Raw genomic sequence first — 25,234 nt, 5'->3', positions numbered from 1 at the left:
GAGGCCACCACAGTGTCTGCGTTTCAATATCAACACCAAGCTGCTCACACATCCATAGATCTCATTTATGCTTCTTCCAACCAAATGACATTTTACCTATTAATTGCAGAGAGTTTAGTTTGTTTCAATTTCCCCTTTCAAAATCTTTCACCCCAAACTTCAAGTGGGTTTAAATAAAGCAGTCCTGTAGCTGGCTAAATCCACTGCCCAATTCCACAAGCATGATTAAGTGTATTTTTATACACTCTTTAGAGTGAAATCCACCAGTAATATAATTTCAGGATATTTTAGCTGCTTTGTTTCTCACAGTCCCTTTTAAATACCATGGGTTTTGCTTAGTTGAAGCACTTTCTCCCCAAAACAATACATCTCTTTTACCCCTTCCTACGAATAAGTAAGCCAAGTCATTTCTCACTGCTAAAGCAAGTGCTTTTGAGTGTCTATTATAAACACTACCTTAGACTCTGCTTGGATATTTTAAAATCTCATCAGGAAGTACAACAAATGACCAAAAAAAAAGGCAAATACAAATGTTGGGCAAGGTCCTGCCCTGATCTGAATACTGTTATTCCATGCATGAATTGCTTAAGAATTGCTTCTGACTGCCTTCCCTTTTCAAAAGGTAACTTTCCCTTCTCTCTACTTCCTAAGGAGTTCCTGTTAAGAATTTGCCTGCCTTTCACACTTAAACCTTACTGTCTTCAGGTAAAAAATCTCTTTGTTTTTTTTCACTGAAGGCTATATAGGACACATTTCTGATAACCATCACAGTGATAATACTACTTTTATCTAGCCCGGCAAGGCTTCTGTGAGTTACAAAAATGCTCTTGTCTCCTATTTACAGGAAAAAACAAAGCCCTAAACCCACAAGGGATTTAAGCTCCAAAAGTTGAGACTGCAACAGTCTAGTCCCTAGATGCCCAGCTCTCAAGGACTTGGGTGCTGGAAGTTCTGTGAGCAGTGTTGGAGAGGAGAACTGAAAAACTTTAGCACAGCAAATAGAAATCTGACCAAGTTAAACCACAGAAAAAAATTAAAATGGGGGATATTGTAAGGTTGGTTTTTTCCCCCTTTCCCATGTTTGTTACAATACCTAATATTTTAACATAAGCCCAGTTCTCACAGTTAATAGTCAATTCTTTGCCATTATTGCAGGAGCTGAAGAATCATATTCCCACTTATGTTTTGGTCCAGCAAAGCCCAATTTTTTTGGACTGACTGTTTCCAAAGGATGCATAGAGAACATTCACACATTTCTCTCCCTCAACAGCACTTTGGACATTCTCCTAAAAGATGTAGGTTACCTTAGAGCAGTGAAAGCTCAGCCATTATTTCAGCTCTTGAATGACTGTTCTAATCATCAAGCTACCACAGTGAACAGATGTCAACATCCTCACCACATGAGTTTTTAAGTCAGTATGACTTGGCTGGTTTATTTTATGCACCCCTATTAGTCAACACTGGATGAGCCTCTCTAACATGTAGAAGTACAATGTTTCATGAGAGTCCGGGTGAGTTTAGTAGTGAGTTAGAAGGAAGCTGAGATTGTTATGTACCCATAAAGCTTTAAAGGAAAAATTTTGCACAACTATCAAAACAAAGAACAAGTCAGAGATTTTAATGATCCCATTGTTTCATAAGTGTCTCTCCCTTCTAGCTAATTCCAGCTTCATGCATCTTGACCTTTCTTTGATCCAGGCTTTACATAGCTGACAAACACACCTCATTTCTTCAGAAGTGTCTCTGACAACACTGTCTGGCCTGTGTGAATGCTGGCAAGACACAGCATAAAATAAGGACTCCCACTTATAACTTCACTGTATAGCTTGTTCCGACAGACAGCCCAGAAGTAGAAGGGCTGTCCTCATTGCTATCACTTACATTCAATTGTGCTGACATCCTTGACAATGTGCTGCTTGAGGACAGCTCATAATCTGGTAATTTTTGCTAACATAAGAAAATACTGAATAACATCTACTGAGGCAAATACTGTCATTCCATCTGCAGGGACACAGGGTCCCAGAGACCAGGAAACAGCTGTGGCTTTGTTACACAACAAGCATGAGGGATCCTCTAGTGAACTCTGCGTATCACAGAGCAGAGACTCTCGGGGACTCACAAGTGGGTCAGCAAGACCAGGAAAGGAGTTGGCCAGAGGAAGACCATGAAGAAATCCACTGCTAAATTATCTTCAAATACAGGGATGAAATGGACATAATAGTAATAGCAGCAGTGTCAAAACTATTTAGTGACTTGAAGCACATCTTTCAAAGGACTCAGTGAACTCCCCTACCTGGAAATCAGTTTCTATCACAATAGCAACTGTGTTAGCAGTATTGCCTGGCCCAAGAAGAAGCTGTAAGCATCACTGGCCCTTCTTATGAACTCCAAGAAGACACGAACTAGAACTGGAGAGGGCAGGCTCATATAAAAGACCTGGGCTTCTGGCTTGTGTTGCATTTGGCACAGTCTGAACAAGACCATTGGGAGGCAAAGAAATACGCAGAGGTGCAGCACAGAGCACAATGTGCTGCAGAAACACGGGTAAGAGCTGTAGCATCACAAAGGCAGCACAACTACTTGCATGAATAGGGCAGGCTTCTGCAGCATGGGTTACTTTGTGAAGTGCATCACTTCATATTTTCTAGCCTGCATTTTCTCCAGATTAGTTCTGCTCACTGCAGTATACCCACGTCAGCATCTACACACTCTAATGTCAGATCCAGTTTGGGTTATCACTTTAAAGTAGACATGACCACTTAAAAGCAACAAGAAAAACATTTTAGCTCCTTCCAAAATGTAAGAATGGATTTCACTCAGTCACTGAAACCAGTACTTTCCTCCACTCAGAAAACAGACTATCACAGAAGAATCAGAAAATGTCTTTCTAAATAACCTTGGTCCTTTTAACAGTAACAATCACAGGTATCTAGAGCACCCATCTTACCAAAACTACTCTATCTACTGAATCCTACTGTTACATTTAGTACTTTGTTTAACCAAAACTGCCCATCAGCTTCCAGAATTCCTGTAGATAAGCTGCACTCACAGACATTTATCTGGCCAGGACTGACTAAGTAGTGGTCACCTCCTTGCATGAACGTGGAGCAAGTTACTGAAATGTTTCCCCCCTACCATTCGTTGCCCTGCACAGCTACATATTCTCTGCCACTGCATCCCAGCCTCTCCTGTAACATGGATCTTGCCAAGATCCATGAGACCCCTCATCTCTTTCCAGAGGCCAGCACACTAGTTCTACCTTCCCTGTCCCACCAGTGATGCACAGGTGGGCATCACTGGGAAACAGTGGTAGAAGGTCAGAGATCAACAGCCAAACATATTCCCACAGCACTGCCAGACACACTCCCACACTGAAGGTGCTCCCTCATTGCACAGAGGAAGCTGAGGGGAAACCTCTGCCCAGGCAGTTCTAGTGCAGACCTCAGTAACAAGAGGGGCTGGTGCCCACTGCACTTTCCCATATTTGGGTCTGTCAAATCCCCCATCGTGCTTGGGTTTGTGTAGTGCACAAATGGGATTTAAATACATTAATATGTTTTCCTGCAGTACATTTCATCATACAAATACAATACTCAAAAGGTTTGTTCCCAATTTATTCCCCCCTGAGTAAAAGGAGAACCAGGCTCAGCATGGTGGGAAGATGGGAAGACCTGCTTCTCACCAAACGTGCTTGTTCTCCCACGAGAGAGGAGAGGGAGAAGAAGGAGAAGGAGAAGGAGAAGGAGAAGGAGAAGGAGAAGGAGAAGGAGAAGGAGAAGGAGAAGGAGAAGGAGAAGGAGAAGGAGAAGGAAGGAGAAGGAGAAGGAGAAGGAGAAGGAGAAGGAGAAGAAGGAGAGAATTGCCCTCCTCATTTGAGACCACAGCCTCCCTCATGCTGGATGATGACAGCCCTGGTTATTGAGACCAGCAGGTCTTTTTTTATCCTGTTTCAAACTATTCCCATGGATCTTCAGGGGAGCAAACCTAGTTCTTTAGCATTACCCAGCACAAACCACTTCTACAGCAGAACTAAAAGAACTGCACATCACATGTGTTTCTTACCCTGCCTGTGGAACAGGGGTAGAGGATACAGCTACTGCTGCCTGAGCTGGGCCCAGAACAGCAGAGATGCTGTGTCACAGCCAGCGTAAGAAATGTGCAGCAGGCAAAAATTATGTGCTGCTGTCATAGCAGTAAAGATTGTCATACAGCTTAAGGACAAGGGACATGTGGTATTTACAAACTTGTGACTTTGCATAAAAAGTGGCATCATTTGGATACTGGGGGGAGAAAAGATTGCTTCATTTCTGTCTAATTTCTTCCCAGAGCATTTGATTTCTATCAAACATTGTGTATAAGTAGGCCTGTCAAAATTGCTAACAAAGGATAGGTACGTATGAATCTTTGCTCATGTTTAGTCTTAGCTTTGAAAAAAAAAAGTAAACCAGAAGCACTTAGTCACACTGATTAGTTACATTGTTCAGATGTAACTTCTGCGATCAAAATATAGCCCTAAGTCGGTTCAAATAAGTCACACTGAATTTCAAGTATTTATTCAATCCTTTCTTTGCACACATGTGATTCAAGACTTGCACTTCAGGGACCAACCACATTTTCATCCTAACAGAAGTGGTGTAATCGTAGTCAGAGCAAGTACAGACCTGCTCAAATGACAGAAAGACTATTCATATGGTAAATAAAAATAATGAGTAATTCTGCTCTTCTATCCACATCCTCCTGTAGAAGCCAGTGGTGTTGCATGAATACTCATGCTCACTCAGTATCTCCTTGTATTCATTCATTCATATCCCATTGAACAACTTGATCTCTCTATAGGATAATGATATAGTGGCCTCAAAATCATCCATCTTTAATATTGAGGTCAAATTTTTTAAGCTCACTGTAATACGAAGAACATAAACCCCTATAGATAAGTTCATTTGGGCTGTTTTGTAAAAGTTTTATATAACTATTTATTTAATTTACAAAACAAAATGGATTTTAAAGTTCCTTGGTTGCTACAGCATGAATACAATTCCCTAAATACAGACATTTCATGTTTATCCAAAAATTACTTACACTGTCATGTGTACACAAGAGCAAAGTGCAAGAGCAAGTTGAGAAGAATTATTAAAAAATTAAGTCAAAAAGAATTATTAAAAAATTTAAATCATTGGTCTTTCCACAAATAACAAGAGTGACTCTAACTAAAGCAACAATTTCAAGTGAGTCGCTTTAAACCATGACAGAAAATAAATGCTAATTGCAGCCAGCAGAATAGACAAAAAACTACCTTTTCCATCTCAACATTCTTACTTTGCATTGTTATAGAAAATATTTCATGATAGGCATCTACCATGACAAAAGTTTAAATTGAAAATTATGCATCGTTCTAACACTTGTGGCTATAAAATCTCCATAATTATCTATATTTTTTAAAATGAAATAAATTACTGCAGAATAACAGAACAAGAATAGCTGAAATACCACCAAAATTGCACCAAAGGCATCATATGTATTTTATGGATAACATGATTTGTCACCTCTCCTTGAAGTACTGTCCATACTGAGAAACTTTAAAAATCCGACACAACACCCCCGCAAAAAAAAAAAAAAAAACACAAAAATAAACACTAAAACACAAATCCCACAACATTTACACACATGTGACGTTAGAAGGAGATAATCAGGTGATTTTCAGAAATGAGAAATTTTATCAGTTGGTAAGAGTCAGACATTGCATCACTCTTATTAAAGGACAAAAGCACTCTTTAGCAGTGAGAGTTCATCATTCAGCTGGTCAGGGGTTTGTTTTTCCCATCTCATATGATCTGAACATTAATCCAGAAAAGGCATACTTTAGTTGCATCGATTATGAGTCCTTCTTTAGTTTAAAGAAGCCATTTGATTTACTGATTATAGCCTTAAAAATATTTGAGACAAGACCTAACTCCCCACTTACTTTTATCTATGAGTTAAAAAAATGCATTAACAATTCTCCAGTGAATGGGTTTCATTAAGATTTGTTTTATAATCTTGTTCTAGGATTTAATGTAAAACTGGATTGATACATTGAACTATCACAGGAGAATTTCTTGAGCTTTCAGAACATTAATTTTAAAGCACATTACCTTTCATCTCTGTGCTGTACATTTTTTTCCTTACTATCTATAAAAGTAATTTTAACCAAATCAGGTCGTACATTCCTAAATGAATAAAGCCGCACATTCAAAACTAGACTTCTGGCCTAGTAAAAGCCAGCAGAAAAAAAAAAATTACATTCAATTCCAGTGATACTGAGAAAAAAAAAGATTGTCAATAGCAAATAGGTATTTCAACCTCCTGATCAATTGTGTGAAAAGCATGGATGAAAATATGTGCCTCCACAGTTGTTAACATGGGAAAGAAGGAAGATCAGGAAGCAATAAAACCCATTGTTTCATTCTCTTCTGGGAAAATGTCCTTAACACAGAACCTACAAGCTGTCCTCTTGCAGTTTCTGAAGGTCTGCTGTTTTCATTCCTCATTTTCCATTAAGTTTCCTTTGCATTTTTCTCTGGCTGAAGACAAAAACAGTCTTTTCAGTTTCAGAAGTGTTTACAATAAAGTTAATTTCTCTCCTAGGTCTCAGATGATGGTACAAGGTTAGCATGCCCAGGATGCAAAATGTTTATTGTACTGGGACTTTATAGCCTGTAATGAAAGCAATGCCATAAATCATGCAAATGTCTGTTATACTCAAGATCTATGTCTGAAGGTGCTTTTTCTTTCCCTCTACAGGGAACTCTGCATTCTCCATCAAAAGATGCAGGTTTGCTTCCATAACTGATGTCTCCTTAGTGTGTTCCTAGGGGATTTTGTGAAAGGAAAATTAAATTCACACAAGTCTTATGCCTTCTAACTTACCCTTCTTTCAATCTCCTTATTTTGTCCATAAATCAGAAAAGTACCTGTGACTTCCATTGAAATTCCAAAGCCATGTAAACACAGGACTTACTTTTGCCATCCTTATACATGTACAACTCTCACACATCTCAATGAGAATTCTGACCAAAGAAGGACTGAAGAATTCGGCTGGCATTTACATAAATAAAATACTATTTTTGTCTCCAGATATTGATAAAGCACTGGAATATCACAAATAACCACATCCTCTACAATAAGCTGCACCAGTTGACATGGGTGCCCTGGCCATGATCCAGGATTATAACTGTTATTATTACAGTGCTTGTATACTGTGGATGTATTACATTACCAAGAAAAACATTAATATCACATTAGCATTACCCATCAGGGGCTAATGATTCTTTATATACTGCACTGTGTTACAGCATGGGCTCATTTTCTGTCCCACTGGGTGTTCTGGTCTTTAAATATTTCAATGCTTCAAAGAAATTTTTGTCAGCCAACCACTGCATTCAACGTTTATTTTTCTAGCTCTGCATGGCTAGTATAGAAACACAGATTTTAAACATTAAATACAAGATTATCGGAATTATGGTGTCCCTCATTTTAAAGGACAAACCTTAAGCTCACACTTCAAGCTGAAGGTCTTTATGTGAGAAGCAATCACAGAGGACCAGACAAGCTCCACAGGTCTAGGAAGATGACATGTTGCATGTTCTTTCCTGTGTGTGCTATCTACGGCCAGCCCATCCTCTCTTTACTCCAGTGTGTGGGAAGGAAATGCTTTGCAGCTCGAACCCTAGCACAGCTCTTTTGGCTGGCATTCAGTGCATGAGAACCTGTCTCAGTTGACTTGCAGCCTGTGAAGAAGCTCTCATTCCTAATAACTCTGAAGCAGACAATTCAGACCAAAGCAGTTGGAGGCGAGTCTTGCTGCAGAAGGTGTGCTATAAACATGAGCCAAATTTTAACCCTAATGGAAAAACCTTGAACTTTCATGTCTACATCCACTGCTACTACCTTTAGCCACAGAATGTGCATCAGCTCACCAGTCCCACATCTAACATGAAAGGCTGTCCAAAGAATTCCTGTTAAACTGGTAAAATAATGGTGTCATTAGTGCTGTCCTTAGAGCAATGCTTGCAAAAGAGGCTGCATGCCCATTCCTTTGTTATCACCATACAGCCCCTTCCACTGAGTTAACACCCTCTGCCCCAAAACATTCTTTCCTCAGTCCACCTGTGACTGATGATACCCATATCATGTACAAGTTCACGTGAAGCACTTAGTACATTACATACATACAGTTCAGTGACAAAAATCCTCTCTCTCAAAGGGAATTCTCTGCAAATTAGGAGTATTCCTATATCTGTATCAACTCAATATCTGTTGGCACTACTCAATTTGCTTGCATGTGCCAGCAAATACAAGCTTGACAACAAGCCCAAGGTTTATTGGGCATGTCCCAAATGGCATAGACAGCTTCATTGTGGGTCACATTACCACCCAATTGAACGAAACCAAGAAAGGGGAGCCAAACCTCAAGCTTTATGGGCCCATTTAAGCACTCATCCTGTGGGCATCCCAAATCATCTCAATGGCCAAGTAGGCAGGACAAGATGAGACATGGCATGTTTCCATACTGCCCCCGTGCTGGTCAGCACAGCCTGGCCTCAGCACGAGAGAAGGGAGTCTATTCTTGTCTCTTCAAACAGACTAAGGCTAGAAAAACTGATTCATCCAACATTGGTATGTGACAGCACCACATTTCTAGCAAAGCTGGATTTGGTCCAGCAAAAACTTGAAGGCATATCACAGAAGAAATAGGGTTCAAAACCTGAGTCAGTTCCCTAAGATATCCTAGTATGTCTGAACTGTGCATCACTTCCTACCAAGCTTAATCTAAAAACTTGTATTTATTACAGCCCTCAGGACTTGCTGAGCATTTGGAAATGTAGTGCTGCCATTCTACCTGTGCTGTCCAGCACCACGCTCTGTTATGACACCTTCTTAATAATGGGGGAAGAAAGGAAGAAACAGAACATAGCTTCTGCTGCATGATTCCCCCATCTCCAAGCCTCAATTGATTTATTGCATCGGGGCTTTGGCACTGAAAGCCAAAAGAGGAAATTGGTTTTTAATGAAGAAAATAATCTACAAAGTTGAGACCGTTTTGAGAAAAACCTTCAATAACTGTTGTTGGAAGATTAGAGAAGCAGCCTGAATGTGATGACATGTAACATTAATTTTAAAAGACTTTAAAAAAATAAGAGGGCAAGATTCACTGTAAGACTGGAGAGTAATTTTTTTCAGGAATGCAGCCTCCAACCCCCTCCCTTCTACAGGAAAGTTGCAGAGAGAAATAACCTATAAAAAGAGCCTCACAATTTTATGTGAAGATATGGTCTTATCAAAGGCTAGTTCTCCAATAATTCTGCCCAATTAAAAAAAATTTGAAATCATTATTGGGATCATTTGAGCTTTTAGCTGCTTATCAAGAGGGTTAATTGTCTTTGCCTTATCAGAACAAACTGACTGTGTTTTTAATTAATTAACTCGTCTTGTCTTCAAAAGGAGCTTGATCCTCATATTCTCAACCATACTACAAGTTCTTAATCCCTGATGTAACCCCACTGAAGTCACTAGAAGCATTAAAAATGGCACAACTGAGGCTCGGGGCTTTAAAAGAAATGCACATGCCTAGGTTAAACAAATCCATGAATGTTTGCATGGTCACCGGCTTACAGAGGAGCAGTTTTTGGTAAGTCCCTAAGTGAAAGAATCTGGATAGCATTAATACATATTTGCATGCAATTGTGAAATTCGAGGCATTTTCCACTCCACAGTTTTCCAAGAGACAGACCTGGTTACAGTGCACTAGAAAAAAAAAAAAAAAGAAAGAAAGAAAAAAAATCTGCCCTCAGCCCTTAAAATGGCAAACTCTCTCTTCACTTATGACAAATCTTCCCTGTCAATTCGGGCAGGCAGCCCTGGCCGATGCCCCCGCACCGGGCTCTCTCAGCCCAGGGACCATCTTGAATCACCGCTCGTCCTCCCGGTCCGTAGCCCCCGCCGCTCGCCGGACGCCCCAAGCCCCGCGCCCCGGGCCGGGCGCTGCCCCCGCTCGCCCCCGGGGCGCGGATCCCGGCCCGCCGCGGCCGCCGGGGCTGGCTGGGCGCTCGCTGTGCCGGCGCACCTGCAGCCCGAGCCCAGCCTCCCGGGCCGGGGGCTCTCGGCAGGACCCGGGCGGCGCAGCCGGCACCGGCTCCGGCACCTGGATGCGCCGCTTCGGCGGAGCCGCCCGGCAGCGGCCGGGGCTCGGTGCCCCCCGCCCGGCGCTGTCCCCGTCGAGGACGCGGCGGGCTCCTTGTGGCCGGCGAGAGCTCGCCCCCGGTGCCTCCTTACCGTTAGACCTTCGCACGATGTTCTCCAGGAACGTGTTCTGAGGCGCCACCAGCCCTCGCCTTCCCCCGGCCATAGTCGCTCAGCGGGAGCGCAGCGCGGCGCGGAGGCTCCGCTCAGGGCCGCGCCGACCCGCGCTCTGCCGCGCCGCCGCCCGCCCGCCCTGCGCGCCTCATGCCCCCGCCGGGACCGGCACCAGCGGCTGTGCGGCACCGCCGCCGCCGCCTCCCGCGCACCGCAGCCCCGCGCCGCCGCCGGCCCGCCCCGCAGCGACCCCCGCCGGCCGCCGCCGCGCCGCAACGCCGGGGCTGCAGCGCCATCGTCTGGGGCCGGCGCCGCGCCGCGAGCTGCGAGCCCCGGGAGCGCTCGGCCCGTCCGCGGAGGACGGCGCCTTCCGCCGGCCTCTTGCCCCGCTCAGGGGCGGCTGCTGCCGTGCTCGACCCCTCGCCGGCGCGCCCCGGGGGATGAAAAACGCGGAGTGTTTAAAGACCGCTCACAAACTCCCGGCAGCCGCTCTCTTGGCGGCGAAGGCACCCCCATATCCCACCCCGGGTGGATCGCCGCGAAGCTCCGGAGCGTTTGCTCGCCGCCCTATCCCAGGTCGCACTTCACGCTTGCCTACGATGATTTCTGTCAGAAGGCTACTTAGTATTAAGTGGTCAAACTGATTAACAGCTCCGTGGAAGCAGCGAAACAAACTGTTTAAGTATAACCTTTGACAGGTCTTGAACTCTTTGAGATATTTAACTGACATCAAGTTTTCATTCAGAGATTAATCGACCTTGTTGTTCCCCCGTACCAATCTATCAGTAAATGGAAAATACTCAGATCTTTTAAATTTAAAAGGCATATTTTTTTCTTGCTGGCATTGGCATTTACTTGCTGTAATGCCTCATTAAGTGTAACACCTTCAGGCTCCGCAGCTCAAGGCATATTGGAGGCACGGAGGGTATGTTTCTGCATGTTCATGTGCTTGAGGAAAAGCTATTTCTCACAGCGTGAACAAATAAAGTATGGCAAACACGATGGCCTGTGTCAGCCAGGATTTTTAACCACTACCACTGCTCTCACAGAATTCTGGCACTGCCCAGCTTGCTCTCTCCTGGGTAAGGCTTGGGCCAGGACCACAGCACCGCCAGGAGCCACAGTCAGCTCCAGCACAGCCACGCACATGATCCGATTCAGCCACACAGTGTGACCAAACAGTGACTGTGACACAACACTGCCTGAGAAGTCTGATCTCCCTGCCACCAGCCTCCTACAGCATTTTTACATGAAGAGTGTGAGACTCGAGGGGTGAAGGCAGGCGACAATTTCATCGCAGCAGCAGCTACAGATCGAGTCCCTGAGCATCCTGGTGCCAGCAGTCCCTCACACAGCTGGGCACCTGGGGAACTCCTAGAGCCCTTGTGGGCCAGCCCAGCTGCCAGGCAGGAATTAGCTGTGCCACAGAAACCTCTTTTAAACTGGTGATTATCTGTATGCCACTAACTGTCCCTGAAATGCTGGGGTTTAAAAGAGCCCATAGAAGCATTTATTTGCATCTTTACACGTCTAAGTACCCCTAACAACCATCCATGTGAGAAATGGATTTATGAAGAATTTTTATAACTTGACAGAAAGTTCATATAGTTTTGTATATTTGTATCTGAAATAAGGTGTGTTTATTTAAGGAGGTCATGGAATAGAGATAACATTGTTGAGAGATTGAACTAGAAATAAGTTTTAATAAGTTTTAAAATACATTTTTTGTAAAAAGACTAGATATCTTAGAGAATTAGAACTGTGAAAGATATATTGTAATAAGACTATGTAGTGTAAAAATATAGGTGATTAGTGTTAGAAGTGATAGCAGCATTGTTTGGTAAAAGCTAATAGGCTGAAAAACATTTATGAAGTATTGCAACCAGAAAATAAGCTAGCTTCTGATGGAATAGCATTGAGTTTTACACCTCTTATGTCTCACCCTTCATCAATACTGATAACAGAATAAAATCTTTCAAAACATCTCTCAGTTACCCCATCTCTATAAAAGCTAAGAAAACCAACAAATCCATACGAAGACCCTAGCTTATTTACTTCCTGCTAGCTTCAGCAGCACAGGCCAAACCTGAAGAGATTCTAAGCTCTCTGACAAAATTGTAAATGTAGCCTTTGACACTTTGAATTTACCCAACTGCTAACAACTAAGAGTGAGATTTGGAAAACTGGGATGCGGAGTAGTGTTTCATTATTCCTCAAAGCCACTGTACCAGAGGAATAAGTGCACACTATATCTTTGCTTCTGCTGGGCTCTGCAGGAATATCTATGACTTAGGAGACACTTGGTAGCTGACATACATTACAGGAATTTTGAGGCCTTTAAAGGAAAAAGGTTTCAAACTGAATCAGCAAGTACACAGAAGTGGGAATGAGGTGACATAAGAGTAAGAAACTGAAGACTTTTTTCTGGAGCTCCATGAAGTACGGGCTGGTTGCAGTTTATGTTGCATTGTGTGGTCCAGTCTCTGATTACCTAATTTTTCAGTGTCATGCTTAATCCAAAGTTTCATGTCAAAGGTGCTATTTTATCTACATTGGTTTTACATTTACCCTGTAACACTTGCAAATGACTAAAATGCTATAGCAAATTGTGGTGGGTTGACTTTGGCTGGATGCCATGTGCCCACCAAGCCACTCTATCACTCACCTCCCCAGCAAAATAAGATGGAAAACAACCCTTGTAGGTCAAGAAAAGGCATGTTACTAAGGCAAAAGGGGAAAAAAAAAAAAGTGCACACAAGCAAAGGAAAAAAACAAAGATGTTATTATCTACTTCCCATCAGTGAGTGATGTCTTGTCACTTCCTAGGAGGCAGGGCTTCAGCACACTATGGTTGCTCCGTAAGATAAACACTGTAAATAACAAATGTCCCCCCTCTCTCCTCCTTTTCCTTAGCTTCTGTATCTCAGCAGACATCACATGGTATGGAATAACCCTTTGGTCAGTGGGTCAGCTGTCCTGGTTATGTCCCATCCCAAGATTTTGCCCACCCCCACCCTCCTGGTGAGAAGATGATGGAGTGACAGCACTGATGCTGTGCCAGCGCTGCTCAGCAGCAGCCAAAACACTGGTGTCTTATGGGCACCTTTACAGCTGCCAAGGCACAGCACAGCCCTGGGGGCTGCTATGGAGAAAATTAACTCCCTCTCTGCTAGACCCAATAACAAATAGAAGATTTATTCTGTATCTTCCACCTCCTTTGGATTTTCTCCCCCCAAAATATGCAAAATACGATTCTTGCTGGCAGTATGAATTTTTCACCACAAGAGCAGAGGGACACTGTGATAATGTTTTACTGTGATTATTTTGAATTCTATACTCATTTTCTCACCATCACTGGTAAATTTTGCAAATGATACAGAGCTGGAGGTAAAGCCCCACTTGAAGCAGGACATGTACTCTGTCCAACTTCATTACCAGTGGGTTACCTCTCTCCAGCTATCATTTTTTCTGAAATTTGAAAACTGGAGTTGCTTAATTTGCATGTTTGCTAAAGCCTACTGGACAGAACACTAAATACCTAACACTTCAATTTAAGGCTAATATAAAAAGTGATAGTTTGCTACAGAAGACATTCAGCTGTCTTGCATTATGCTGCTCTTTCAGCCTGTTCTTTCCTGAACAAGGCCCTAGGTCAGGACATGTAGTTTACATGTAGCCTGTGTTTACATCAACCCATTTACTAATGTGATTGTCAACTTCCAGTGTTCATACACACAAACACCTTGGAAACATCAGTTCCAAGAATTAATTTATGGGAAGGTCATTTAACCCAACAGCATCTATGAAATAAAAACACTGGAACTGGACAGAACTCACTTCTTTCACTTTGTCACGTGGTTCACCCTTGAGAGATACTAAGGTAACTTTAAAAACTTTCCCCTTTGTCAGCCATTAAGAGTCTCTTGGCAATCTTTTTCAATGTCTAACAAATCTTGTGAGAAAGCTTTTCCTAAAATGCCACTAAGTCATCTGGTCTTAGAAGCCACTAAAAACTCTTCCTTCTGCAGTCACAAAAATCACCAACCTTTTTGCAAGTTTTCAAATGCATGAAAAGTTGCTGTAATGTTAATCTGTCAGCTCTTGCTGCCTCGCAGTCTGGACAAACCCAGTTCTTCCAAAGTAGCACAAGGCCAGGTCTTAGATTCTGTCAGTACTTTGGGACTTGTCATTTCATTGTCACAGCATCAAATGGGTAAAGAAACGTGGTAGCTGGGACATCTCACAGGCTAAGAATTTAGCTGGTTTATATTGAAAAGAACTTGTTTATTTCAGGTCTTTTTGATTTTGTCTCTGTTTTGCACACTTCCTTTTGCTCTTTGTAAAAAATAAAGTGTCAAAATCAAGAATCATAACACAGTTATAACAAGCTACCACCAACCCTAAAAACAAAAAGAGCATTTGATCTTTGAGTTCAATTTGTAAACTACCATATGGCTTTTCACAAACTGTCAAAATAAAATACATTAATTGATAGAATAACAAATTACAGAAGGTAATACACAAGTTATACACTGCCATATAGATAGGAAACAAAAAAAAAATCTGAATTCCAACTATGATGGAGAAACAATTATAACTTTATTCATTTATTTTTACATTCAAATCAACAAAGCATTCATTATTGTACAACTTCTTACCCCCAAAGGAATGCAGGCAAAGGCCTCCTGTTAAGTAATAACATCTATGAATACTTAGTTGTTTGTGATTAACCTTATTTGTTATCTTGTGGGAAGAGCAATGAAAAACAAAAGTTCTTAAAACTAAGGCAAGTCAGTAGTTTAACAAGCACATGTGCCCATCAAAAGGAAAGAATTTGAGAAGATATCTGTGCATCTTACTGAAACTGTTCCATTTATTTCTACACTATCTTGAGACATTCGTCAAGTTCAGCCTGAGGTTCCTAAAGGTCCAGTTATTTCTGGGGTCTGAAATAAACTCAAAGAAATATCCAGTTGCACAGCAGACTGTAGACCTAGGAACTGAGGTATGTTAGTATTTCCAAGCAGCCATAACAAATTTGCCAAACAATAAATATTGACACTTTTCTAGTTTTGGAATTACTGAATTTCCTCCAGACCTTTTATGGGTAACAATTATGGAAAAATAACTAAAAAAAAAAAAAAGCCAATGTTCTGAAAGGAAGAAAAAAAATCTCAAAATAAAACTGATGAGGGAGTACAGTTTTTATTTATACATCTAACATTTGGAGTGTGGGCTAACAGGGAGGAACTGTTCCATCTTAAAGAACACCTCAAAAGGGCATAGAAATTTTTTCCCCATTTGGAAAGCATGTCCATCTCCATTTATTTCAACAGGAGGAAGCATCCTGGATTTCCAGAGTTAGGGAGGAAAAAAAATAAAATCCCTAGTTTTATTTTAACATAAAGTCACCACATATCTTGTCTGGGACAACAGCTACTATCACCCTGCCCCTCACTGCAGCTGTGTCCACTCAATCCTCTTGGCTCAACCCTGCCCTGACATGGCCACAGTCTCTCCCTGTCTCAGAGCAGAGGCAGTGACCTGCTGCTGTTGTTACTCAGAGAAGGGAAAGAAAATACCCATAGTTTCTTTGGTTCCAGGTTTGGTGGGGGTTTTTTTTTATTAATACATCTATTGTGTATTTCACAGGCCTCATTTTTCCTGTGTCTCTTGACCAATATAAGACAAGGCAAAATTAAGCAGTTCGGATGCAGCTTGCTTGAATTCTAACAGAATGCAGGGCCCTGCTAAGTAATTGTAACAAATAATTTTATTTGCATGCTCTGTCCACATTAAATCAAGGAACCCATAGTTCTGGGTGATTGTTTTTTGTAAAGTAGCAAGGAGCTCTGCAGGCTGAATTACTGTATTGATACTAATTGTACCTTTCTCTCTCAACTGTTGCCTAGTAGTCTCTAATATAACAATATTTTGAAATCCACTTTTAATCCTATGTTTTCATTATATACTGTCCAAAAAATAAAACTGAAAATTAGATGGTTTAGGCCTAGATTCAGAAAAAGTAACTCCTAGTTAGGAATATGCTTATGTGTTAGCTAGTAGGTCCTCTTCTTTTTCCTTTGTATTCTACTATATAGCATTTTCCAAGAACATAATAGTACAAAAAATTCCCAAATAATACTGAGTCAGACTCCCCATATTATAACATAACCTAAACTCTTTAGTAAATTTAAAAAGCCCAACAGTCTTAAAAATTGTTTGTTTTCTGGACAAAAGCATCCTACCTGTGAGGCTGACAGTGGTAAAGGCACTGCTAATGCTTCTTTCCAAGCAGCCTCTCCAAGAAACACACCTTAAAGAGTACCCAGCATAAAACTATCCTCAGCACAGTGAATAAACTTCTTGCACAAAGCTTTTATTTTATAGGTTTTGCCTTATATATACTCAAAATTCCTGCTTTGAAGTCACATACTCTATGAAGTTTCTTACCTTAAGACTTTAACATACCAGTTCCTTGTACTTTTTCAGTTATGGAAGTTTTATCAACAGCCAGAAATCAACCTCTCCTCCAAAAAACAAAACAAAACAAAACAAAAAAACTCTAGAACAGAGAAGGAAAAAAAACAGACTAAACTCTCGTCACTTTATTTCATATTTTTCCTGAGTTTAGCATTTCACCACGTATTTCCCATTTACTAATGTCAACAGGCTGCATTACGCACATGCATTACTGCTTTCTGTGTAGACAAAACTTTGTTGCATTCTTTGACAGTGGGGGAGAAAAGCAGAAGTAGCCAAACAACTGAGGAGCATAAATCGGGCAGGGAGGGAGGGAAGGAAGGGTTTTATAACTAGCATAGTACTGCCTTTTTTAATTTAAAATTTAAATAAAGTGATAACAAACTTTCTCATTCTAACTAGTGTCTTATTGTTATCTTCAGCAATTGCACTGAGAAAAAAAATTACTAATTTTCTAAATTTGATCATATCTTAAAAGCAGTTTTTTCCATGGTCTTTATCAGTACTGGACTCATATTCATACCTAGTAACTAGTAACATATGAGCTATTGATTTTCATAAACACTTGCATACTTACTTGTCTTTTCTAATTTTGGTTAATTTTTTTAAAAGTAGAAGAGGATTTTTTTTTTTTTTTTTGCTTCCATCTATTATTATGAAGCAAAGACTGCTACCAGTTAATTAATACAAAAACTTCTATGTAAAGTCAAACAGTACAGAGAAGTATCAGGACATTCTCTTAGAATATCCAGACCTACCTGCAGCTACCAAACTGAAATACAGCATGTGGCACATGGGAAGGTGAAATTAGGGAACAGTGGATGGGGTGGGAATGCACTTGTTAGAAGCGTATGCTTACACAATAAACCGGCAGAACATCACATATCAAAAATGCCCTTGCCAGTTCTCAAGTATCCATAGGGAGGGATCTCTGGCAGTGGGCTCAGAGTGTAACTCTGAAACCTGGGTCATTTCTTTGGTTTTTTAGAACAATGTGTCTAACTCAAATGGACCTCATAACACACTCCCAGACTAAAACATTTTTCAAGCTTTAATTAGTTTAATTTAACTGAGGACAAAATCCATCTTCACTAAAAGGGATGTAATTTAGATGGAAGATAGTGAACTATGTAAGAGCAAGTAAAAACATCATCTTCAGCAATAAGAATTTAAAGCACTGGCTGAGAGTGAAGTTGAGTGGGTGTTTTTCTAAAAACTGTGTGGAAACCAACAATAGCAAGGTCCTAGTGGTATCCAACATTCTCACCCTGAAGTTGTGTAGGCATGAGCTTTTGTTTTTCCTCTCAGTTTAACAAATACTTCAGCAGAAATTTTGAGAACAGTTCATTCTTTCCAAAGACAATTTTGCTACTGTAGATTGACCCTTTATGTACTGATCCATACCCTCAAATGCAAAATTGCAGATTTTAGTTTCATATTTATGTAGTCATTATCTGCCTCAGACAGGAGAAGAGAGAACATCATTCCTGGCAACACTGTACAATACAACTTGAATAGGCAGATACAGCCATATTGATTTGTTTGTTGTTGAGCTGTTGGGTTTTTTTAACAGGATACTTTTAAGAGAACCATTTGTATCCTAGAAAAATCCAGTGAAACAGTATTATAATAACAATTTTCAAGTGGAAAAATAAATATTACTTATATGAGAAAAAATTAATTAATTATTATATTTTTGTTGCTTGCAAGTCCGTCTTAGAGATATTCTCAAAATGGAACCTCTTGCTGATCTTTCCTAAATTGTATATCTGAACTGTGGATCATTACATGAGCCAAACAGTAGTTACAGCAGGAAAAGACATGACTCTTAAATAGCAGTAATGTTTTGATATCTACACAGTCCAGCAACACTGACCTTCAAAATCCAGCACAGCTCCATAACACAGGGATGTCTAAGAAACAGTGTATACTTTTCTATAGAAACAAAAAGATAGAAAGCAGAAATATAAACTCTTGTAATACATCAGGGACCTTCTTTTGGTCCTAGACAGTGTTAAATTCCTCTTTTTACTTGCCTTCTTCCCCCATCCTTAAGCCACAAGAAGCCAGGTAGGATAAGCTATGGAGGACAAAATTTAGCAGAAGGTGCCGGTATGCTACTGCATAAAATGTTCTAACAGTCCAAGGCCTAAGACATATGGCAAAAAAAGCTGCCACTACTGGTTACTACACCACTCCGTACACCTTTTTTCCACATGTAAAAATATATCATCTTCCTCAAGTGAAGTTCTTAACATTTGGTTCTTTCCGATCCCCCAAGATTACTCCTGCAATAACACTGCATCTTAAATGGACGGGCAGTAGAGGGTTACAGTAATTTTACATAATTTGTCCAACATATTACTGATGTTTCCTTTTTTCTCCCTTTATTTTCCTTTCCTAATTGGAAATTCAATTTCCAATTACATACACTGGCTGGATCCCAAACAAACGGTAAGGTGTTTGGGGCAAAGTTCTCTCTTTCTCAGGATTAGGCACACAACAATGGTAACATAGCAGAGCATTTTCTTTTTTTTATTCTAGAATGCTTTAAAGATAATTTTTCGCAAAAAAAAAAAATGAGTGCTTGGTACTATTAACTGCAAGGAGAAAATCTTGCACAGTGTGTTCCTTCCTGCTTCATAGAAGGAAAAGGAGGAGAGATTCATAGGAGAGAGCACATACATCATTAACTCACAGCAAATGGTCACCTCTTCAAGTTAGCACAGTGACAGACAACCTGACAAGAAAGAGTAAAGCATCAGTTTAGCACGGTTTCCCCAGCTGCATGGAATCAAAGCACTTGCTTTGCATTTAGAAAAACAAAACCCCTCCCAAACCACAACAAAGATACAAAAATGTAAACACTACACAGGAGAACCAAACTACGTTTCTTAAAGAGTTCCAACAGCTTTAAATATAAATTAGGTGACCTCTGCTTTCTGCTGAACAGTCCTATGAAAAGTAGTTCAGGTAACTGCCTGCAGAATTGAAAGAGGACAAAGTAAAAGAACACTGCTTTACCAAAACAATTACAATATCTCTTTTCCCTTTTGTGGGAAACAACTGGCCCTAAACCCAAATTATTTGTGAAGAGGTGCTAGCATTTCAGCCACGTATACAAGATCTTCATACACACTCTGAGAATCTTCACTGACAATACTGAACATCAGTGTTCTGATTCAAAGACATACTGCCAGCTATTACCAAAATTTCCTTTAAGAAGGATATACAAAAATATAAGTGGTTAAATGATATCTGTAGACTGACTTTCTGAAATGACCTGTTGTCCTGAGTTGCCTATGAAACACAAGATGAAGTCAGCTGTTGCATCCTGGGTTAACGCGCCGCTGGAGTCAGCTACACTCAGCTTTTCCCACAGTGTGTGTCATCATAATCAACCAGACACAGAACCTCTTTACTCTTTGCAAACAGTACAGCTCACCAGATATTTAGATTAACTGAAAAGAAATGAAACAATGATACTGAAAGGGCTGAGCAGAAACAGCTGTCCCTCCTGTCAAGAAAAAGACAAAGTAATTTCTTTTTAAGGAAAAAAATATAATCATACAGTGTCGGTAAAATTCATATGTAGGAAGTCACTGAAACAATTCTACAAATATGTAAAGGTGGAACAGAAGTTTTCGTAACACATCCAAAGGAATAAGACTTTTTTTTTTTTTACCAAGTTTTACACTTCAGAGTAAAAATCTTTAGAAGACCAAGAATAGGCTTCTTGCCAACACAGAATGGAGACTATGGCATGCACTCCAAAATTAGTTCCTCTATAGAACTGTCAGGATCAAAGTACTGGGCAAGATGGATGTTAGCACTAACCCATTATGCTTGTTCCTGAACAAGCCTTTCTACAGTGCAACAAATAATTTATCTCAAAATACTATTTTTAACACAGTGCCAGAGAGTCCTAACACTCCCCACTCCATTCAATGTATCTACCACTAACATTGAACAACAGTCTGAGTCTCAAATTTTGGCAATATGATATGATACCCGGTGACATGCATTTAAATAGAAAGGAGTGTCTGCAACTGCTGAAGTCCTTAAACTTCTCAAAGGAACTGCAACATGACTTTCTTCATCTCCCAAGAATAAGTTACCAACTGTTCTGATGCAGAAGAATCCCATTCAGATCCAGAAAGCAGATAACTCTTGAAATCTTTAACTGGAAAACAGCACTACAAAAAAAAAAAAAAAAAAAAAACCTCAGTTGGGGAATATTAACAGTAGAAAGGCAGGAAATGCTTTGCTGTTTCATTTTAATGGCCAGTTATAGAATAAATTTTTACTAATTTCTGCCTTAAAACATTAAGCCTAGAATTCAAAAATACTAATGAATGCTAGTTTGAGACTGAAGGACTGATTTTCTAGAGTTGTAGAAAATCCACCATCTTCCACTGGTTCCACTAAAATGTGAAGTCCTTGAAAAATTCAAGCATGTTGAATGAAAAACAGCAACAACCATCAGTGTAAAAGAACTAATAAATCTCACCCTGTCCACTCCAAGCCTCCCACTTACCACCCAGCAGGCCTAGTTGTGTTTAATATAAAAGAAACACAGGAGTTGATGGATGACACCTATATATTTTCCAGCAGAGGTGTGGACAGACTCCAAGCAGTGCAATTTATCTGAAATTACCTTGATCCCAGGCATGCTTTTCTTAATATGTTTATGAGGACAAAGAGCTTACTTTTCTTTGTGGAACAATTATAAACCTTCACAATAAAGCACAAGTTTCCAGGCTGGATATTGCCAAAGGTTTCCATGGTCATCCTATCTTCTTTGGGTTTCACACAATACACATCATCCATCTATAATTTTTCTGGAGAAGCATAACAAATCTGTTGACCTGTTTCTAAAAATATTTAAAGGCACAGCTTTTAAATGGTGTAAGGCAACATTCCCAAGACAGGAAACTGTCAAAATGCTCTTTCTAAAAAAACTGCAAGCATGAAACTGTCACCATAAGATAAAAAGGACAAACATGTGATCTGCAATACTTTCCCTGACCTAGAATTTAATGAGTTAGAAACTTATAGTTGAGATGGGCATAACATACAAGAGCTGAAGAGCATCCAAAAAGCAACAAAGCTGGTGAAAGGTCTGGTGCACAAAATTTATGAGGAGCAGCTGAGCGGGCTGGGGTTGTTTAGCCTGGAAAGAAGGAGGTTGAGGGGAATATTCATGGCTGTCTACAGCTGCCTGAAAGGAGGCTGTAGCAAGGTGGGGATTGGTCTCTTCTCACAGGTAATAAATAACAGGATGAGAGGAAACAACCTCAAGTTGCACCAGGAGAGCTTTAGATTGGATATTTGGAAAACTTTCTTCACAAAGAGACTTGTCAAGCATTGCAACAGGCTGCTCCAGGAAGTAGTGGAGTCACCATCCCAGGCAGTATTTAAAAGAAGCATGGATGTGACACTTAGGGATGTGGTTTAGTGATGGACTCAGCAGGGCTGGGTTAATGGTTGGATTCAATTTTAGAGGTCATTTCCATTCTATGTTATTCTATAGTAATATCGGCATGTTAAAGCCTCATTTTAAGAATTTAGTTTCTTCTGAATAAACAGTCTTTACTTTCCCCTAGCTCACCACTCAGCAGTTAATACTGTCATTAACCCTCACTGTAAGGTAATATGCAGAAGTCCACACTCCAGTCAGAGTCTGGTTTGCAATGAATTCCAAGAACCCACACCAACAAAACTTGCAACAGGTCTCAACCCTGCCTGGAGCATCCTCAGAAGCCATGTAGGTTTTAAGCTGAGTTAATTAATGGATTGGGAAAGCTGTTTCCTTTTGAGTTTCTGTTTCTACTTTTTAGCAATTTCACTAAAAGGAAAGAAGCAACTTCACCTTCCTTGTCTGCAACTTGTCCATTGCCTAATTCCCTTCCTCTCTATCCTCTTCCCTTCCTCTGTTGCAATCCACTTTGTACCCCAAGGATCCCTGCCGTCCTGCCCAAACACAAACCTTCCCCCTGAAATTATGACTTGGGAAACACGTTTTAAGAAGAAAGGCATAATCTCCAAGAATGAACAGGCTCATAAAGAGAATCTTTAGACTGGCCCGATTTGCACCTTCTGAACGCACTGGTTACTTTGCTGCCCTCTAGGGATTATGTCCGGAAACAAAAATTACAAATAAGGATACAGAGAAAGAAGGATATACGGAAGAAAGGACACAACATAAAGCAAGGAGAGGTTGTGGATGCCCCATCCCTGTAAGTGTCCAAGGCCAGATTGGATGGGACTCTGAGAAACCTGATCTAGTGAGTGGCATCCTTGCCCTTGGCAAGGGTTTGGAACTATATGATCTTTAAGGTTCCTTCCAAGCCAATCCATGCTGTGATTCTATATGCTAATGTTAATCTAAAATAACTCCTTATGCATAGTTTCTATAACAAATGCGGGTCCAATCTCACAAAGAACTACTTGATTATCATGTCACATCTAATCCAGAAGCACCCATATACTGAATGTGACAGAGGAACTGTGGAGAGACAGATAAAAAAACAACCAAACAGAAAAATTAAAACAGAAGACAAGAGAATGATAAAGACGAGAATCCAAGAGAAGAAACAGCTCAAAGCAAGCCAATTTCCAGATTGCATGGGGGAAAAAAATAATTACATGCATCTGCTAATATCTAAGTGCTTGACTAAGTGAACCTATGCCCCTTTATTGTAACCTCCAAAATGTAGTTTCATCAGCAGCCACGCAAATAACAGAAACAGAAAAGGTCAAGCTCTTCTGACAATTCTCCTCCAAACCATGCTACAAGAAATCTTCCTTCCTTTCAGAAGGTTACTTTCAGGACAGCTGTAAGAACTTAAAATTCCTGAAAGCTGTAACAGCTTACTAAAACTTCCAGTAGCTCTTATCAGTAGCTTAGAACTGTCAGACAAATACAGTTGTAGTGCCACATGTATGCCCAAATTTCACATCCGTAGAAAATGAAGATAAAAGCCTCAAATAGATGGCCTTAGGAGAACTAAAACAACAAATGCCAATTTCCTACAAGTTTTCATAATGATTTCATGCTTTTCGTAAATTTCGTAAATTTTGTGCCTTAAAAGTACAAACATTGGCTCAAGATTTTCCTGTGGTTCTGGCATTTCATTTTCTTATTGTGAGTTCTTTTGTGTACATTAAACTGTGAGATTGCAAATCCTCAATTGCTGAGGCACTTGCAGGCAGTCAACCACCACTACTCCTACCTTGTCCTTACTAATCTTTCTCTCCAGCTCTTGAAAAACAGCAAGCATAAAGGAGTCACAGCTTGTTTACTTGCATTTTTGATAGCCATAGGCCAAAAGCTGTCACAAAAACAGTTCTTCAAAGACACAAAATTCCCAAAGCAGGAAAAGTCTTGATAATATTTTCCTGACATATTCTAGGACGCACAACAACCAAAGGTTTTTCAAAAGTATATAACTTGACCATAATGGGCTGCTTTCAAGGCAAGTATCAAGAAACAGCAAACATCGCTAACAATATCATCTTACAATCCAACTATAAGGCACTTAGTAGCCATAAGCGTGCACACAAGTAGTCATCTCCCCTTTATCTCACCGTAAGAAAGCAGCTGCAGTATTCCTGCTAGCACTCTTCAATCAATCAATCAATCAATCAATCAACCAACCAGTTTGGGGTAGACAGCCACCAGGGCAAAGTTTGGGAAGAATTGCTGAGATGTGACAAAGGCTAACGGATCGTGTCAGACACTCTTAGCTGGAACATGAGACTTTAGTTTGATATACAGCAATTCAAGTTTATATTTTTCTCCCTACATCTGAAAATCAGACTGACAAACTATCACTGCGCCATTAAAAATACCTATAACACATATTAAAACATAGCCACAAGAACATTAAATGTATTTCTACAGAACAAACCAGACTAATAATGCATCTCCAGATTAAGCAGCAAGACTGTTGTCACATTGTAACTGAGACTCGGTCTGGCGCCCTCGGTCTCAGCCCTTTTTTACCTCATAAAACGCGAATACTTGAGATAAACGGTATGGTAACACCGCAGCACTTGCTAACGCACCGGAATTCACTTAACAAGTAAATAAATAGATCACTTTTTGAATTTAGAAAGAAAAACCAGCACGGGTTCACACATCTTGTGATTTCAGCGATGTGACAGCACCGGCTTTCCCCGCCGGGGCCCGGCCCCGCTCTGCGGCCCCAGGCCAGGCCCCCGCCCGCGCCTCCTGTCCCCGCTCGGCCCCGGCTCCTCCGGCGCCGCGACACCCGCCCGCCAGGATCCCTGCGCCGCCGCCGCCGGGAAATAGTCCCCTCTCTGCTCTGGGCCCGCTGACCGGGTGAGCTCCACGGCGCGGCGGCACGGCCGCGGTCCGGGAGCGGGAGCAATCCTTCCTTTCTTCCTTCCTTCG

General features: G+C 40.8%; 1 protein-coding gene and 1 long non-coding RNA gene across 5 annotated transcripts in view; both read right to left on the bottom strand.

The window, feature by feature from the left end:
• The window catches only part of KCNH1 (potassium voltage-gated channel subfamily H member 1), a 176,647-nt gene extending 166,263 nt beyond the window's left edge, over window positions 1-10,384 (bottom strand). Inside the window, exon 1 of the mRNA XM_053939409.1 lies at window positions 10,312-10,384. Coding sequence (XP_053795384.1) covers window positions 10,312-10,384 — 73 coding nt within the window. The remainder of the gene's footprint in view (window positions 1-10,311) is intronic.
• A 4,525-nt stretch (window positions 10,385-14,909) lies between these two features.
• LOC128785132 (uncharacterized) lies at window positions 14,910-25,071 on the bottom strand. Of its 4 annotated transcripts, none has more exons than XR_008429772.1 (7): window positions 24,959-25,071; window positions 20,827-21,011; window positions 20,099-20,276; window positions 19,501-19,555; window positions 18,692-18,750; window positions 16,786-16,897; window positions 14,910-15,332 (listed from the first exon to the last, which is right to left on the bottom strand). It is a non-coding gene; the product is annotated as an uncharacterized LOC128785132 (long non-coding RNA). The 4 variants fall into 4 exon arrangements; XR_008429769.1 differs by having other exon boundaries at window positions 20,086-20,276; window positions 24,959-25,064; XR_008429770.1 differs by having other exon boundaries at window positions 14,910-15,325; window positions 20,086-20,276; window positions 24,959-25,064.
• Between the last annotated feature and the right edge of the window lie 163 nt (window positions 25,072-25,234).

This window comes from Vidua chalybeata, chromosome 3 (assembly GCF_026979565.1).
Source record: "Vidua chalybeata isolate OUT-0048 chromosome 3, bVidCha1 merged haplotype, whole genome shotgun sequence".
In the NCBI taxonomy this organism is placed as follows: Eukaryota; Metazoa; Chordata; class Aves; order Passeriformes; family Viduidae; genus Vidua; species Vidua chalybeata.
This window is presented reverse-complemented; position numbering and strand designations above follow the sequence as displayed.